The sequence below is a fragment of the Chenopodium quinoa genome, unplaced genomic scaffold (genome assembly GCF_001683475.1).
Source record: "Chenopodium quinoa cultivar QQ74 unplaced genomic scaffold, ASM168347v1, whole genome shotgun sequence".
Classification (NCBI taxonomy): domain Eukaryota; kingdom Viridiplantae; phylum Streptophyta; class Magnoliopsida; order Caryophyllales; family Amaranthaceae; genus Chenopodium; species Chenopodium quinoa.
Genome location: NW_018744662.1, coordinates 3,789,426 through 3,807,468, shown reverse-complemented (window position 1 = coordinate 3,807,468; position 18,043 = coordinate 3,789,426). Strand labels below are relative to the sequence as shown.

The 18,043-nt window shown below is 34.2% G+C and overlaps 2 protein-coding genes and 1 pseudogene across 2 annotated transcripts; all 3 read left to right on the top strand.

Moving 5' to 3' along the window:
• The first annotated feature begins 454 nt into the window (after positions 1 to 454).
• On the top strand, positions 455 to 1,767 carry LOC110701857 (GEM-like protein 4). The gene is made up of 3 exons (XM_021879467.1): positions 455 to 876; positions 967 to 1,214; positions 1,332 to 1,767. The coding sequence occupies exons 1-3, from the start codon at positions 678 to 680 to the stop codon at positions 1,506 to 1,508; spliced, it is 624 nt and encodes a 207-aa protein (XP_021735159.1). The 5' UTR covers positions 455 to 677; the 3' UTR covers positions 1,509 to 1,767.
• A 2,344-nt stretch (positions 1,768 to 4,111) lies between these two features.
• On the top strand, positions 4,112 to 5,755 carry LOC110701856 (GEM-like protein 4). Its single transcript, XM_021879466.1, has 3 exons — positions 4,112 to 4,713; positions 4,836 to 5,083; positions 5,222 to 5,755. Exons 1-3 carry the CDS (start codon positions 4,533 to 4,535, stop codon positions 5,414 to 5,416), a joined length of 624 nt encoding a protein of 207 aa, XP_021735158.1. The 5' UTR covers positions 4,112 to 4,532; the 3' UTR covers positions 5,417 to 5,755.
• A 1,648-nt stretch (positions 5,756 to 7,403) lies between these two features.
• LOC110702119 lies at positions 7,404 to 8,579 on the top strand (annotated as a pseudogene).
• The last annotated feature ends 9,464 nt before the right edge of the window (positions 8,580 to 18,043 follow it).

Here is an 18,043-nt window from a genome sequence, read left to right as displayed (position 1 = left end):
GAACCTCTTTCAAAATAATGGATAATAATAATGTTGATCAATAATTCAATGTAGTTATTTAGATTAAAACAATATACAATATTGTTAATTATCTCGACGTACCTCTAACCCTTCTCTAACAGAATTTAATTAGTTGCTAATACAAAATTCTTTAATTTTAATAAGGTGGGTTTTGATAGATTTGTACTGATTGTTTGGCCTTTCAGATTCTTCAAAAGCTTCTTTGCTTACACAAGCATACATGGATGGTTTGTGCATCATCATCTATCACCTTACTCGTATATATTACTAATTATGGTTAGACTAGAATTATGTAACCAAAAGAAAGATTATAGGTAAAACTAAAATAAACAAATTAAGGCCAATTTTTCTAAAGTTGAGTTTGGATCTATTTGTTTCCTCTTTACAAAAAGGAACAAAACATCAGAACATGGTATCAACTACCAACTTCTTGAATAAGAAAAATAAATCATAAAATTTTGGATGCTTGTCTAAAAGTTTCAAGATTATTCTATATCCAACTTGCTCCATTCTTACTACTAGTATATATATATATACATATTCTCGTATTCATTCACCATCATAAGCATCTTAAGCCCTCATTCGATTTCAAACTCAAAAAGAGCTTACTGATAGCAAAAAAAAATTGTTTAACAAGGTCTAAATTTTTACAAGAAATGGAAGGAGCAGATGCATTCAGATCCTTAAAGTGTATGCTAGGTGATCATGTCCTTAGAATTGAGTCGTCGATAAATGATCAAAACAAACTTGTGAAGTTGTTACCAGCACCATCTAGCCGTATTGCAGATGGGTGTAACTCAAAAAATATGATTCAGAGTAAAAAAGAATCAGTTATCAGCACAATGAACAAGCTCGGTATGTTAGAATAATATGTGCAATTTTAATAACCAAACTCTTTATGATTTCTAGGACTAAATTTTTTTATATACTGATTTGTTTTAACAGCAAAAGGGAAGCTGAGTTTAGGAGCAAAGATTCTGCAAGTAGGTGGGGTTGAAAAAGTATTCAGACGAATATTTACTGTCAGTGAAGGAGAAAAGCTTCTGAAGGCTTCTCAGTGCCGTTTGTTTACCACAGCCGGAGCTCTTACAGGCCGCCTTTTTATCTCCACGGAAAATCTGGCTTTCTGCAGCGACAAAGCCGTTGCCAAGTATTCTTCTCCGTCAGGAGAAACTTGTAGATATCATTACAAGGTATATCAATTTTACTAACTAATTTAATCATATAGTACTGTCAATCAATCTATAAAATATTGCAGACTGTTCTGTTAATGTTTAAACTGATGAAGTGTATTATTGATCTAAATGCAGGTTGTAATCCCTCTAAGAAATATCAAGCAAGCCAACCAAAGTGAAAATGTAAAGAAGCCATCGAAAAAGTACCTACAAGTTGTGACCAATGATGAGTATGAGTTCTGGTTCGCGGGATTCCTGAATTACAAGAAAACTTTCAAAAGCCTACAACAAGCACTTTCCGCGACACTATGAGCCTTAATTCCATGGTTCATAATTGAGTGAAAGCTTGACATGGATTAATTAGTAGGAAAATCATTTATTTTTCTACAATGATCAATCAGGCCGGCTTTATGTAGATATATATGTAAACAAGAGTAGCTTTGTAAATGCTGTTTAGGATTACTGAAACATTTTATCTTCAGTAAATGAACCTGTCCATGCAGCAGTATTAAGTAGACAAAAATTGTATAACTCAATTTTCAGAAACAGGATGGTTTAAACTTTAAAGCTATCTCTTATTTGATGAATAATGTCACTGAAAAGCAAATTTATGACTCGCGATTTGATATGATTATCTTCAGGCCTTGCAAGACGTAATAGACAGCACATATCTGAGCCCCGAATTGATTTTCATATTGTACTACAACTCGATAGAAATCAAGAACATCTATATAGCAGAATACTGAATAATTTTTAAGATGAATATTTTCCTATAGATAACTCATGCCTAGTCAAAATCTGGTAGAATGAACAGATTAAATCTGGTAAAAGAAGGTAGGAAATACGAAGTGTGTTATTAGAACAATTTGAATTTCTACCTAGCATTTACGGCTGCTCCAAAAAAGTACAGCATATTGTCTACATAGTCACATAGATCAGAAGAGCTTACAACATGGTGTACCTTAAGGTTGCATAACAGCTATTGTCAATTTGTCAGGTTTGTTGCCTTAATATTTTGTTTTTTGGCTCCTTGGTTGCGTAACAACCACACTCAGGTTTGTTGCCTTAGGACGTCTACATGTATGGATCACGGTCACATAATAAAGATGGTTAGTGGTTACTTAGCTTGACCAAATAAATATGGACCAGTAGTTGATCATACAACTAAGGCATCACCAAGTGGTTGCGCAGGACAGAATAACAGTTTTAAGTACTTGCTGAAGTATTTGGATGTGCCAAGTGTTAATAGTCATACATAGGGTAACCTTTACCCCCAAACTCATACTCTTGCTTAGTGCTATCAATCATCAATAATAACTATATACTAAAAGACACACCAGCAATGACACGTGTCATGCTCTGGTGTGTTCTTAGTATTTTGAATTTTTTTTTTTTATAATTTAGAAAATTTTATTTAAAGAAGTTATTTAAAAGAATTTTTTTTTGTCAACCAAATAAAGAAATAATAATATTTACCTTTCTTATGTTATTACCCAATTAAGTACGGATTAATAAGGAAATAAATAATCTCTGTACAGAAGTGTGATTATGATGGAATATAATTTATTCTACAAATATATTAACTTTTTATTTTGTATGCCATAAAGGCATAAATTAATTTATATAAAGAAAATATGGAGGGATTAAAATAACCGTGCATGGCACGGGACCTAACCTAGTACTGTAATATATGCTTCTTCCTTGGTTAGTACATATAACTATTTCTATACAAAATTTAACTTTCATTTTGACTAAATAAGTAAAACATAAATGTTATTATATAAGATGTCATGACATTTGATTCAATACATATATTCAGTGTATCAACGTTTGATTATTCATTCCTTTGCGGTTTTTTTTAGAGATGTTGATGATCAAAGTTCGACATTAATTAATAAGCATGAAAGTCTAATCGTTACATGTATTTAGAAATAGAGTAAATAATCGATGTCTAATCTTGATGCTAATTTTATTTTATGTAATTATGAATCTTAATTGATAGTGAAAGAATCAATGGATGTCCAATTCCAGATATTTTATGAATTATATATGAACCTCTTCCTGATATTTTTCCTGTCAACAGACTTTCAGATGACCAGAAGCTGATTCAGCTAACTTTTTGTTGCATGTGAGTATCCTAAATGTTTGGGGAAGTTTTAATTTTTAACCTTTCCAAAGCAAATCTACCTGAATCCAAGCCTAAGGAATATCCTTCATTAGGAAATTAAAGGAAAAAGTAAACTATCCTTGCCCAAAGTATATGTTTTCTGACTCAAAAGTTGTTATAGAATATAGATTGCAATGTTGCTGATTCATATATGACATTGCTATTGTCCATGATTTTTTATAATCTTTCCCACGACGGTAATCCTTGTGTCAAACTCACACCTCAATCCTGCAAGCTTACAGTTCAGCAGAATCAACCAAAAAACAGAACGACAACATAAACGCGATCAAAAGAATCAGTGCAATGGAAGTAATGTGTGGAATCTGCTTATCAATGTATAAATCAACATCAGTTATTAGTAAACTATCAAATCTGTCAGCCAAGTCAGTTTTAAGTTGGCTAAACTGATCAGATTTGTACAGGTCAATTGTTAGGTCTTTTTTTAAAAAATCGGCTTTATAACAGGCTGCAGGCCTTATAAAAAATGTGTTCAGCACCATATATTTTTGTACGAGTTTTGTTTTGTACAAGAATAATGACCCTTAAGATATTAATTTGGCATTTTAAGTAAAAGAAACATAAAATTTTGTTCTTATAAAAACCTTCTGCCTAAAATACAGTCACAATTAGGAAATATAGTCACAAATCTTGATGTGTTTTGCAACGATCTTTTGATTGTTTATCAAGAAGATAAACTCGGAAACTAACCTTCACAGCGAGAAATTCCCTGCTTACCTATTTATGTATACAAACATGTTACATTAAATTATTTGAAGTCCACCAACACCACTTGCTAATTTTTATCAACTGTCTCCACCTGTTACTATAACTAAACAAAACAGATTTAAACCTAAAGAAAAAAAAGGGAGACAAATACTTTTCTAAAGTAGATTTTGCCTCTTTATAAAAAGCAATCAAACATAGTGGTATCAACTTCTTGAATAAGAATTCATACTTGCTGATCCTTGGATGACTCATTCTTTGTAAAAGTTTCAAGATTCTTTCACCAACTTGCATTGCTTCACTTCTTTGCTATATTATATATATCCATGGTTGTAACGCGCTTCATTCCCTCCACTAATCATCACATAAAACTTGCTACACCCATTCTCAAGTTTCAACCCATAGAGACTCATACAAAAAAACAAACAAGGTAAAAAAAAAAAAAAATGGATGTTGCTAATGCATTTCAGTCCGCAAAATGTACACTTGAGGATCATGTCCTCAGACATCAGCACAAGCCTATGAAACTATTGACTGCACCCTCTAGCCATAATGTAGATGGGTTAAACTCTAAAATTATGAAGAAGGGTAAAAAGGAATCAGTAATCAGTGCAATGAACAAGCTTGGTACGTCACTCTATATATGTATACTAGTGTATCATACATGTTATATCAGTTTATTTCTGTAAATTCTAAGAATAATTCTGTTTTTCTAGGGACTAATTAGTTTTTTCGTGTTTGTTCCACAGCAAAAGAGAAGCTGAGTTTGGGAGGAAAGATTCTAAGTATAGGCAGAGTGGGAAAAGAATTCAGACAAATGTTCAACCTGAATGAAGGTGAACAGCTTCTGAAGGCTTCTCAATGCTCATTGTTCACCACAGCAGGACAGCTTACAGGCCGCCTTTTCGTATCCACTGACAAGATAGCTTTTTGCAGCGACAAAGCCATTGCAAAGTATTCTTCTCCTTCAGGGGAAACTCTAAGATACCATTACAAGGTAAATCAATTTAAATGCCTTAAAACATACCATAAATACAGTATTACTGTCAGTAAAACTATTTATCAGTTGCTTTTTTTGTTACTTAGATTGTAATGTCATATTATTAACTAAAGTGCACTGATCTATACAATGCAGGTTGTGATCCCTTTAAGTAAGATCAAGAAAGCCAACCAAATTGAGGACATGAAAAAGGCATCGAAAAAGTACCTACAAGTAGTAACTGATGATGAATTCGAGTTCTGGTTCGTGGGATTCCTAAATTACAAAAAGACATTCAGAATCCTGCAGCAGACACTCTCTTGTGAGCCTTTGTTACACAAGATTAAGTGAATGTTTTACTTTAGAAAACCAGGAAAATGAAGTGTTTTCCCAACGCAATTAGGCCTTGTATAGAGATAGATACACATGACAATGCAAGTACATAGATAGCCAGCTCTGACCTGTAAATACATTGGTTGGGACTATACTCGACGATAGAGAGAAGGGATATGTAGGGAAAGTACAGGCTTTCAGCCAGATGAATGTGTACATGAAATACGCTCTTCTAATGGCTATATGTGTATTTTTAAGATGCTAGAGTGTAAACACAACATGGATTTTATTATCTACTTCCTTCTGTTGTATAAGTGTATAAATCAAAACGGCTTTTGGCATTTTTCAAAAATAACGAACAACTATATGTTCTTTGGATTTTAACTATATACAATAATTACTTATGTTATTTGGGTTTAATTATATGTTCTGATTATTATATGTTAATGATTTTGTGTTATTTTTACAAACTTAAAATTAAATATATGTTCATTAAAAGACAAATGTATGCCAATTGATATTGAAAACTTAATTTAAATTTTTATTGGAGAAAGCTAAATGTGAAATTTAACTCAATTCATTAAAAATGATTTTCATGCATCAGATGCATGTATAATTTCTTACATACAATACGTCTAAGTGAACATAGCTAATAAGAGCCAAGGCATAGTCATATTTTTTATCTATTATTATTATAGAGACAAACGTTGTATGATATATTTTATGGTCATTGTCATAGTCAAAATAATATCTATTTATTACTCATCAATTTATAATCAAATAAATTATATGTGCACTATACATTTGGGTGCTACCCAAATTTCTACAAATTCATCGTACATAATATTGTCAAGTCAAGGTGCATGTATATTTGAAGATAGTGACAAAATATAAGATTTCTTCGCTTCCAATTAAGCTGATTTATCAGTAACAAAAATCAATTGCACGTTTCGACAATTCCATGTGTAATCTTGTCAGCAACCAGTCATCTTGTATACTTATTGAATTGGATTATAACATTATTTAAACAATATCCGGATTAAAATAAAAAGAAAAAGAAAAAGAAAAGGTAGTCAAACATACTACAGTAGTCACAAGCTTGGAACTTGTCAAGTTAGCGCTAGATATTGATTTGAGTAGGTGGCTGGACTCATAATGCATGTGTGAGGGATTTTAGTCTAATATAATATAATTAAAGTTATGTAAAAATTTAACGGTAATTTTTTAGAGAAATTTTATGATAAATTTTTTCGTTTAATTTATAAAATTTCTCAAAAATCACATAGCACAATCTCAACAATCAAGTTTAATTTTGCGTTGTATTTGATTTGATCGGGTATCTTTTATTAATCGAGTATGTATATCCTTAATTAGTAAGCAAGCCAATGTCAATCTTCATTTTTAATACAAGAGTATATACCTTGCCTTCTTGTTTTATATATAAATTTTCAATTAGATAAGGTAAATTAGAATAGTAAAAACTTTTACAAACCTACCTTAGCCTCTTTCAATTTAGGTCTAAAATGTTAGAAAGATAGCATCAGAAAGTCACATTGTCGACTCAAAAGCTACAATGCTTACACATGGATGATACATCCTTAAACCCCACATCACTTTCTAATTCATTCTTAGACTTAACATTTTTGAAAATATATATATATATATATATATATATATATATATATATATATATATATATATATATATATCTTATTGTGACTTTATTTATTTAAAGATATTTTAATTTAAAAAAAAAAAACAGATCGTGATCACTTTTGGAAAGCAAATGAAATCTATACAATTATACATGCATGAAACCATCAACTTATTACCTAGCAATGCAAGAAATCTTGCATTGTATGGTGGATTGGTGGTGGCTTTTTTTTATTTTATTTTATATATGTGAAGTATATATCTATTTCCTTTTGCTGACCAATGAATGACCTTAAATTAATTTTATATTATAACATTTTGCTCCTATATAAACCTTCTTTTGACAAACATATTTTCCATCACCAACTACATACCATTAGCTTCAATTCATCTTTACTTTAAGAGAAAATTCTAGTCTTATCAAGAGTTAAACACACTAATTAAGTTAGCAAAAATGAATGTTTCAAAGGCATTTCAATCATCAAGGAGCATGAAGAGTATGCTCGGAGATCACTTGCTCCGAAATGGTTTGCCAAGAATAACTTATGATCGAACAAGAAAAACATCATCGATCAAATTATTGCCTGGACCTTCTTCCGGTGGCCAAGTGGATGGAGCCTTGATCACTTCCAAACAACGCAATAAAGGACAATCAGTCTTTACCACGATGAACAAACTTGGTACGCACAACCAATCTTCAATTTATATATGTGTAATAATACTTTATTTGGTAGTTTCCTATATAATTTATACTTATCATTAATTATGTACAATATTAATTGTCGGCGTTTATTTTACTTAATGCAGTGAAAGGAAAATTGAGCTTGGTAGGAGGGTTTGACAAAGTGTTTAGACGAGTATTTAGTGTACGAGAAGGAGAGCAATTGCTAAGGACTTCTCGTTGCAGCTTGTATACCACGGCCGGTCCCATAGTAGGCCGCCTATTCATCTCCTCGGAAAAACTTGCCTTCTGCAGCGACAAGCCAATCGCGAAAGTCTCCTCCCCTGCCGGAGAACCCCTTAGGTTCCACTACAAGGTAATACCACCCTTAATTAAATTAATGCCCTTGCTCAAGCCTAAATTATTTATACGTACGTTTGTACATGTTTGGTATCGAATGAATCAAATTTTAACGTGAATGAAACTGTGTTCGTGCAGGTTGTTATCCCGTTAAGGAAGATCAACAAAATCAATCAAAGCGAGAACTTGAAAAAGCCATCACAGAAGTATCTAGAAATAGTAACCGCGGATGAATTTGAGTTTTGGTTCATGGGATTCCGATCATACAACAAAACTTTGAAATTCTTACAACAAGCAGTCTCCCAAAGCTTAATCTGTTGACTTGTGAAGAAGAATTTGATTAATTAAGGAAGATTTATATCTAGTTGTAGTGTACATATATAACTCTGTAAATTCTAGTACTAGCTATAGTATATGCACTTGTTTGTCTAGAATTGATAGTAGCGGAACTTGTACATAGTGATTTGTTTGAGACTATCCAATTCAAATTTTATATTTTATATATAACTATTCAAATTCTAACACAAGTTGATTGCTAAGATTCAAATTTCAATTAGGTAAAATATATAATTACATTGATAACAAATACCTAGATCATATAAACAGATTTTGCGATCAACTAATGCAACGTCTTTGATACATGCAATACGTATAATCTCTTAATCTTATGTTAATAAAGTTGCGCAATTAGCTATCCAGTGGAACAAGAACATTAAAGTAAAATAAGGCCCGAGCTGAGCTAGCATCAACAAACCTTTGCTGCATACAATATACAATACAAGAAAGAACGGAACCATGCATCAAAGGCCACCCCTCGATCACCACAATGGTCATCATTGATAGAGTATACAACATATTTCTGGGCGTCAACCAAAAGCTTAAGCTTTTGGTTGAAATGGTCCTCTAACATGGTATCGGAGCCAGCGTGACACAAAGGTCACAGGTTCGAATCTCATCCGCCCTCCTTTAAAGTGGAATTAATTCGCACCAGGTATAGGTGGGCCTGTATTGCATCCACATTTCAAGCCCAAAGGGCCTTTCATGTGAGGGGGAGTGATAGAGTATAAAACATATTCCTGAACCTCAACCATCAGTTTAAGCTTTTGGTTGAGTTGGTCCTTTAACATGGTATCGGAGCCAGCGTGACATAAAGGTCACGGGTTCGAATCTCATCCACCCCTCCTTTAAAGTGGAATTAATTCGCGCTAGGTATGGGTGGGTAAACTTTTGGTTAAGATGGTTTAGCAATTAGGCGCTGGCAGTCATGCTTTACTCACGTTGGTCTAACATCATCGACAATCTCAAGTGTCAATTTAGAGCATTAGGTATACTTTCAAAAACCGCGTTGCATGAATATGAATCCATGTGGCCTGCCTGTTGTTACGTGACTAGGATCTGATCTTCGACTATTCCACTTTCCACCTCATCTTATATCAGCGGAGCAATAAAATATACAACTCGGTATAATAACATCATAGAAAAATAATAATGTACCAGTACTACGTATATTCTTTACGTCTATTGGAACACTTCATCTACTATATATCATTTGTTTTTATAATCGATCGAACCTAGTTACCAATAGTCAAACCTCCCTACAAATTAAAAAGGCCCATGTTATGAGTTGGTCACATAACTTTTATTATAATATCATTTTTCTCGACCATTATCTAAAATAACCATGCATTTCTATTAGCAAACAAAAACTTAGTTTATTAACTTTAATGGTCAAGTTGAATTGGTGTCAACGATCTTATCTATTATGGCAATGTACGTGCATGGTAGTTTCCATTCGTTGATAACGATTAACGCATTACATATTATAGCTTCCACGAAAGTATACATACCAGTTAGAGCTGTCAATTCGGGTAAATGGGTCGGGTAAGAGTTGAATGGGTCAACTTGGGTCGGGTCAATTTACATTAATTCCATGACCCATGTGGGTCGGGTTTGGGTTGGGTCATGCTTGAGTCGGGTCACGTGGGGTCATACTTCTTATCGGGTTTGGGTCGGTTTTAGGTCAGGTTAATAACAGGCCGGGTTACATTCAGGTCGGATGAACAATAGATCGGGTTTAATTCGGGTTAAAACGAGTTAGGGTTATTCTCGGATTTGAGTCGGGTTCGGTTCAAGTCAATAATTTGCGGGTTAGAATCAGGTCGGGTCATTCTCGGGTTTGAGTCGGGTTCGGTTCAAAACAATAATTTGCGGATTATAATCAGGTCAGGTCATTTTCAAGTCGGGTCATTCTCGGGTTCAAGTCGGGTTCGGTTCAAGTCAATAATTTGCGGGTTATAACCAGGTTGGGTCATTTCCAAGTCAGGTCATTCTCGAAGTCAAGTCGGATTATGTTCAAGTCAATAATTTGCAGGTTACAATCAGGTCGGGTCATTTCCAAGTCAGGTCATATTCGGGTTCAACTAATTATAAATAGATAATTATCATTTTTATCAAGATAATTATTTTCTTTGACTATAATATATATGCCAATATACTAGGGAACTATAGTTTATCATTTAGGAAGATAATTATATCATTTGACCATACAACAAATATATATTATATTTAACTCTTTGAGGATGATGCTCCTTTCTTTTGTTAGCCTAGACCAACTTGGTCTCCTAGACAAAATGTTTCGATCAACAATAATAAGGTGGTCTAAATTGCATTTAAGGTGATTTGAAATCGGGTAAAAAAAATTTAGGTTGAATTTAGGTCGGGACGATAACAAGTCGTGTTGATTTTCAGTCAAGTTAATAACAGATCCGGTTGAATTTTTGGGTCAGGTTAGTAATAGGTCTGGTAATTAAGATTTGGGTCAGGTCAATAACAAGTCGGGTTGAATTTGGGTCAGGTAAATAACAAGTCGGGTTGAATTTGGGTCAGGTAAATAACAAGTCGGGTTGATTTTGGGTTGGGTTTGTAAGAAGTTGGGTTAAATTCGGGTCGGGTTGAATTCAGGTAATTAAGGTTAATAACTAGTCGGGTTAATAATTCGGGTTTTTACGATCGAGTTAAAACGGGTTTGGGTCAATTTTGGTTCAAGTCGGGTTTGGTGCAAGTTAATTGAATTGGCAGTTGTAAACCGGTAAATCGATGCAAGTTGTAAACCGGTAAATTGGTCGTTTAAAAGCAAATTGAATGGTTCCACACACCCAATTGGACGACTCCCGGATAGTATTAGGGACAATGGTAAACATTTCGACAATTTTTATTTCTAGGCGAAAAAAAGTCAAAAAATTCCAAAATTAAAGGCTAATATCCACGCTTTTTGAGAAATTTTGGAGGTTTTAGGGACCGATGTCAAAAAGTCTTGAAATTCTATGGGATACAACTCGGGGGTCATATAATGCTGTTTGGAGCCATATATGATCGTTATTTGTTGTCATAAATGTTCGTGGTAGGCTTAAATTAATGAAATCGGTGCAAGTTGTAAACCGATAAATTGGTCGTTTAAAGGAAAATTGGATGGTTCTACCCTCGCGATTGGACTCCCGGAGGGTATTAGAGACTAAGGTAAACATTTCGACAATTTTTATTTTCAGGCAAAAAAATATCAAAAAATTTCAAAATTGAAGACTAATATCCATGCTTTTTGAGAAATTTTATAGGTTTCAAGCCCAAGTGTAGAAAAGTATTAATATTTTAGGGGATGCATCTTGCATCTTGGGTCATATAATGCCGTTTAAAACCATATATGATCATTATATGTTGTCATAAATGATCGTAGTAGGCTTGAGTTAATGAAATATGTGCAAGTTGTAAACCGGTAATTAAAAGTCGTTTAAAGGCAAATTGGATGGTTCCACCAACCCAATTGGACCCCTGGAGAAAATTAGGGACCATGGTAAACATTTCGGCAATTTTATTTCTGGACGAAAAAAAGTAAAAAAATTCCAAAATTGAAAACAAATATCCACGCTTTTTGAGAAATTTTGTAGGTTTCGGGGCTCGGTGTCGAAAAGTCTTGAAATTTTAGGGGATACATCTCGGGGTCATATAATTCTTTTTGGAACCATATATGATCATTATATGTTGTCATAAATGTTCGTGGTAGGCTTGAGTTAATGAAATCAGTTTAAGTTGTAAATCGGTAAATTGGTCGTTTAAAGGCAAATTGGATGGTTCCACCCACCCAATGGGACTCCCGAACGGTACTAGGAACCATGGTAAACATTTCGACAATTTTTCTTTCCAGTCGAAAAAAAAAATCAAAAATTCCAAAATTAAAGGCTAGTATCGACGGTTTTGGAGAAATTTTGGAGGATTTGGGGCCTGGTGTCGAAAAGTCTTGAAATTCTAGAGGATACATCTCGGGGTCATTTAATGTCGTTTGGAACCATATATGATCATTATTTTTTGTCATAAATGTTCGTGTAGGCTTGAGTTAATGAAATCGGTGCAAGTTATAAACCGTTAAACAAAGGCAAATTGGATGGTTCCACCGACCCAATTGGACTCCCGAAGGGTATTAGGGACCATGGTATACATTTCGGCAATTATTATTTCCGGGCGAAAAGAAGTCTAAAAATTCCAAAATTAAAGGCTAATATCCACGCTTTTTGAGAAATTTTTGAGGTTTTGGGTGCGGTATCGAAAATCTTTGAAATTTTAGGAAATACATCTTGGGGTCATATAATGTCGTTTGGAACCATATGATCACTGTTTGTTGTCATAAATGTTCGTGGTAAGCTTGAGTTAATGAAATCGGTGCAAGTTGAAAACCGGTAAATTGGTCGTTTAAAATCAAATTGGATGGTTCCACCCACGCAATTGGACTACTGTTGTGTTAGGGATCATGGTAAAAATTTCGGCAATTTTTATTTTATGGCGAAAAAAGTCAAAATTTTCCAAAATTGAAGGGTAATGTACACGCTTTTTGAGAAATTTTGGAGGTTTCGGAGCCCATGTTGCAAAGTCTTGAAAATTTTTGAAATACATCTGGGGGTCATTGCGCGCGGGGAAATTATGTCGTTGACTAACCTCCTCACGGCCAAACAAAATTTATTATAATCCTAAACTAACCCCTAAACAAGTCTAGTGGTAAGTTCGGAGTCGAATCACAAGGAACGGTAATGTTGGATTGTTCTCGATCTAATGCTTAAGCTACGCCGAAGTCGGTTTATGGATAGTGGACACTACAACTACACTAACACACATATAAAGATCAAGATATTACAAAGTCTACTAGGGGCAAAGATCCACTTTGAACAATTAACAAGTTAATGGGAATCGATTTGATAATCAATCATGCAAAGAAAGAATTAAAATGGGAATTAATTACCATCAAGAGCAATCTCTCAAATTCCTAGCCTAGATCCCTCATTGACTAGGTGCATAGAAGAAATTTACCCAAAATGTAATCAAATATATAAATTCTAATTCACAATCCCTTGTCAAACTAGAACTAACATGCAATTAAGTTTGCTATCTTGGGAGATCAATCCAATCTAAAACAAACAACATGCCATCATCAATTCAATCAATTTAATCACACAATTATCATCAAATTTATCTCAAATAACTCAATTAACCATAACAAAGCTTCACTCAACACCTAGTAGAAGGAAATCTACTCAAACATGATTAACAAAGCAATTAATAAAGCATAAAGAGAGAAGAGAGTAAGAAATGCTCATTGATATAAAATGGAGATCTTCAAATCATCAAATTCCTCCTTTGATTATCCAAAATCCATGAAAACCATTGTTTCTCTCACTTTCTCTCTCCAAAATTTGAGAGTTTCTCTCTCTTAAAACCTAAAACTAACCTAAAACTACTGAAAATATGAATTCTCCCCCTAAAATGAGCAAAAAAATCTATTTATAGCTCTTACTAAATTGCCTAGGAAGCTCCGCAAAAAGTCGAGCAACGCGTAGAGGAGCAGGCGTGCAGGAGGAGGAGCGCCCGCTCCAGGTCCAGGAGCGGGCGAGCAGAAGGTCGGAGCGCCCGCTCCAAATCTGTTTTTCCTGTGAGGAGCGGGCGTGCAGATTTTGGAGCGCCCGCTCCTGGTGGTGGAGCGCCCGCTCCAAGAACCGGAGCGTCCGCTCCTTTCGGACTGGGCAAACTACTCAGCTTCAAATGAGCATATCTCCCACGTTTTACATCGGAATTGAGCATATGACCTGTCGTTGGAAAAATCTCGAGATAAGCTTTCATCTCCAATTGGAATCGCCCCAAAATGTTTTGTATATCAAAAGATATAGGCATTTGAAGTATGATCTTTGCAAATCAAGTGCACATTTCTTCATTACTTGTTCTTTTATGTTTTATATTTCTTCAATCTTGAGCAATGAACTTATCCAAGTGTTCCTAAACATAAGAGTAAACCAATAAAGTTTAATCTAATGTCATAAGCCACCAAAATATGCAAGAATACCAAAATTGAGTAATAACGACATTTCACACACAAACATGACAAATGTAGTAAAACGCTATTAAAACCAAGTAAAAAGATAGAAAAACTATGAAAAACTAACTACAAAACTCCTAAAAATAGCGACATAAATGACACTTATCAGTCATATAATGCCGTTTGAAACTATATATGATCATTATATGTTGTCGTAGTTGTTAGTGGTAGTGTTGAGTTAATGAAATCGATACAAGTTGTAAACCGGTAATTTGGCCGTTGAAAGGCAAATTGGAATGTTCCACCCACCCCAATTGGACTCTCGGAGGGTATTTAGAACCATGGTAAACATTTTGGCAATTTTTATATTCAAGCGAAAAAACTCAAAAAATTCCATAATTAAAGGCTATGATCCATGCTTTTTGAGAAATTTTGAAGGTTTCGAGGCCTGGTGTCTAGAAGCCTTGAAATTTTAGGTGATACATCTCGTGGTCATATAATTCCGTTTGGAACCATTTATGATCATTATATGTTGTCATAAATGTTCGTGGTAGGCTTGATTTAATGAAATCGGTGCAAGTTGTAAACCATTAAATTGACCGTTTAAAGGCAAATAGGATGGATACACCCACCTAATTGGACTCCCGGAGGATATTAAGGACCATGGTAAAAATTTTGGCAATTTTTATTTTCGGGCGAAAAAAAGTCAAAAAATTCCAAAATTGAAGGCTTATATCCACGCTTTTTAAGAAATTTTTGAAGTTGGGTACGGTGTCAAAAAACTTTGAGATTTTAGGGAATACATCTCGGGGTCATATAATGCCGTTTGGAACCATATATGATCATTATATGTTGTCATAAATGTTCGTGATAAGATTGAGTTAATGAAATCAGTGCAAGTTGTAAACCGGTAAATAGACCGTTTTAAAAGAAAATTGAATGGTTCCACCCACTAAATTAGACACTCGGAGTGTATTAGTTACCATGGTAAACATTTCGGCAATTTTTATTTACGAGCAAAAAAAAGTCGAAAAAATTCAAAAATTGAAGGCTAATATATATGCTTTTTGATAAATTATGGAGTTTTTAGGGCCCGGTTTCCAAAAGTCTCGATATTCTAGGGAATACATCTCAGGGTCATATAATGCCGTTTGGAACCATATGTTATCATTATTTGTTGCCATAAATGTTTGTTGTAGACTTGAGTTAATGAAATCATTACAAGTTTGTAAGCTTGTAAATTGGTCGTTTAAAGGCAAATTGGATGTTTCCATCCATCCAATTGGACCCGTAGAGGGTAGTAGGGACCATGTAAACATTTCAGCAATTTTTGTTTTCGGGCCAAAAAAAGTCAATAAATTCCTAAATTGAAAGCTAATATCCACGCTTTTTGAGAAATTTCGAAGATTTCGGGGCAAGGTGTCGAAAGGAAATGAGATTTTGTTAGATACATCGCGGGGTCATATAATGATGTTTGAAACCATAAATGACCATTATAAGTAGTCATAAATGTTCGTGGTACGCTTGAATTAATGAAATAAGTGCAAGTTGTAAACTGGTAAATTGGCCGTTTAATTGCAAATTGGATGGTTCCACCCGCCTATTTGGACTACCGGAGGGTATTAGAAACCATGGTAAAAATTCCGGCAATTTTTATTTCGGGCAAAAAAGTCAAAAAATTCCAAAATTGAAATTAATATATCCACGCTTTTTGAGAAATTTTTGAGGTTTCGGGTTCCGGTTTCGAAAAGCTTTGAGATTTTAGGGGATACATCTCGGGGTCATATAATACTGTTTTAAACCATAAATGACCATTATATGTTGTCATAAATGTTCGTGGTAGGCTTGAGTTAATGAAATCGGTGCAAGTTGTAAACCAGTAAATTCACCATTCAAAGGCAAATTGGATGGTTCCACCCAACTAATTTGACTCTCGGAGGCCGGGTATTAGGGAACATGGTAAACATTTTGGAAATTTTTATTTACAAGCGAAAAAAAAGTCAAAAAATTCCAAAATTTAAGGCTAATACTCACGCTTTTTGAGAAATTCTAGAGGTTGAGGCCCGGTGTCGAAAATCCTTGAGATTTTAGAGGATACAAATCAGGGTCATATAATGCTGTTTCAAACCATATATGATCATTACATATTTTCATTAATGTTCGTGGTAGGCTTGAGTTAATGAAATCGGTGCAAGTTGTAAACCGATAAATTGGCCGTTGAAAGGGAAATTGGATGATTCCACCCACCCAATGCGACTCCCGGACGGTATTAGGGACCATGGTAAACATTTTGACAATTTTTATTTCCGAGCGAAAAAAAAAAATCAAAAATTTCAAAATCGAAAGCTAATATCCACACTTCTAGAGAAATTTTGGAGGATTCGGGACCCGATATCTAAAAGTCTTGAAATTTTAGGGGATATATCTCAGGGTCATTTAATGCCGTTTGGAACCATATATGATCATTATTTGTTTTCATAAATGTTCTTGGTAGGCTTAAATTAATGAAATCGGTACAAGTTGTAAACCGGTAAATTGGTCGTTTAAAGGCAAATTGGATGGTTCTACCCACCTGATTGGAATCCCGGAGGTTATTAGGGACCAAGGGAAACATTTTTGCATTTTTTATTATGAGGCGAAAAAATATCAAAAAATTTCAAAATTGAAGCCTAATATCCACACTTTTAGAGAAATTTTGTTGGTTTCAAGGCCAAGTGTAGAAAAGTATTAATATTTGAGGGGATACATCTCGTGGTCATATAATGCCGTTTGGAACCATTTATGATCATTATATGTTGTCATAAATGTTTGTGGTAGGCTTGAGTTACTGAAATCAGTGCAAGTTGTAATCCGGTAAATTCGCCATTTAAAGGCAAATTGGATGGTTCCACTCACCTAATTGGACTCCCGGATATTATTAGGGACCATGGAAAACATTTCGGAAATTTTTATTTACAGGCGAAAATTGTCAAAGCATTCCAAAATTTAAGGCTAATATCCAAGCTTTTTGAGAAATTTTTGAGCTTTCGAGGTCCGGTATCGAAAATCCTAGAGATTTTAGGGGATACTTCTCGGGGTAATATAATTCCGTTCGGAACCATATATATATGACCATAATATGTTGTCATAAATGTTCGTGTTAGGTTTGAATTAATGAAATCGGTCCAAGTTGTAAACCGGGAAATTGACCCTTTAAAAGGAAATTTGACGGTTCCACCCAACCAATTGGACTCCCGGAGGGTATTAGGGACCATATAAACATTTTTTTTAATTTTTATTTCCGAGCGAAAAAAGACGAAAAATTCCAAAATTGAAGTCTAATATCCACGCATTTTGCGAAATTTTGAAGGTTTCGGGACTCGGTGTCAAAAGGTCTTGAAATTCCAGGGAATACATCTTGGTTTCGTATAATGCCGTTTGGAACCATATAATATTGTTATATGTTGTCATATACTCATAAATGTTCGTGGTATTCTTGTGTTAATGAAATCGGTGCAAGTTGTAAATCGGTAAATTTGTCGTTTAAAGGCAAATTGGATGGTTCCACCCATCCAATGAGACTCCCGGAGGGTATTAGGGATCATGGTAAATATTTCGTCAATTTTTATTTCCAAGCGAA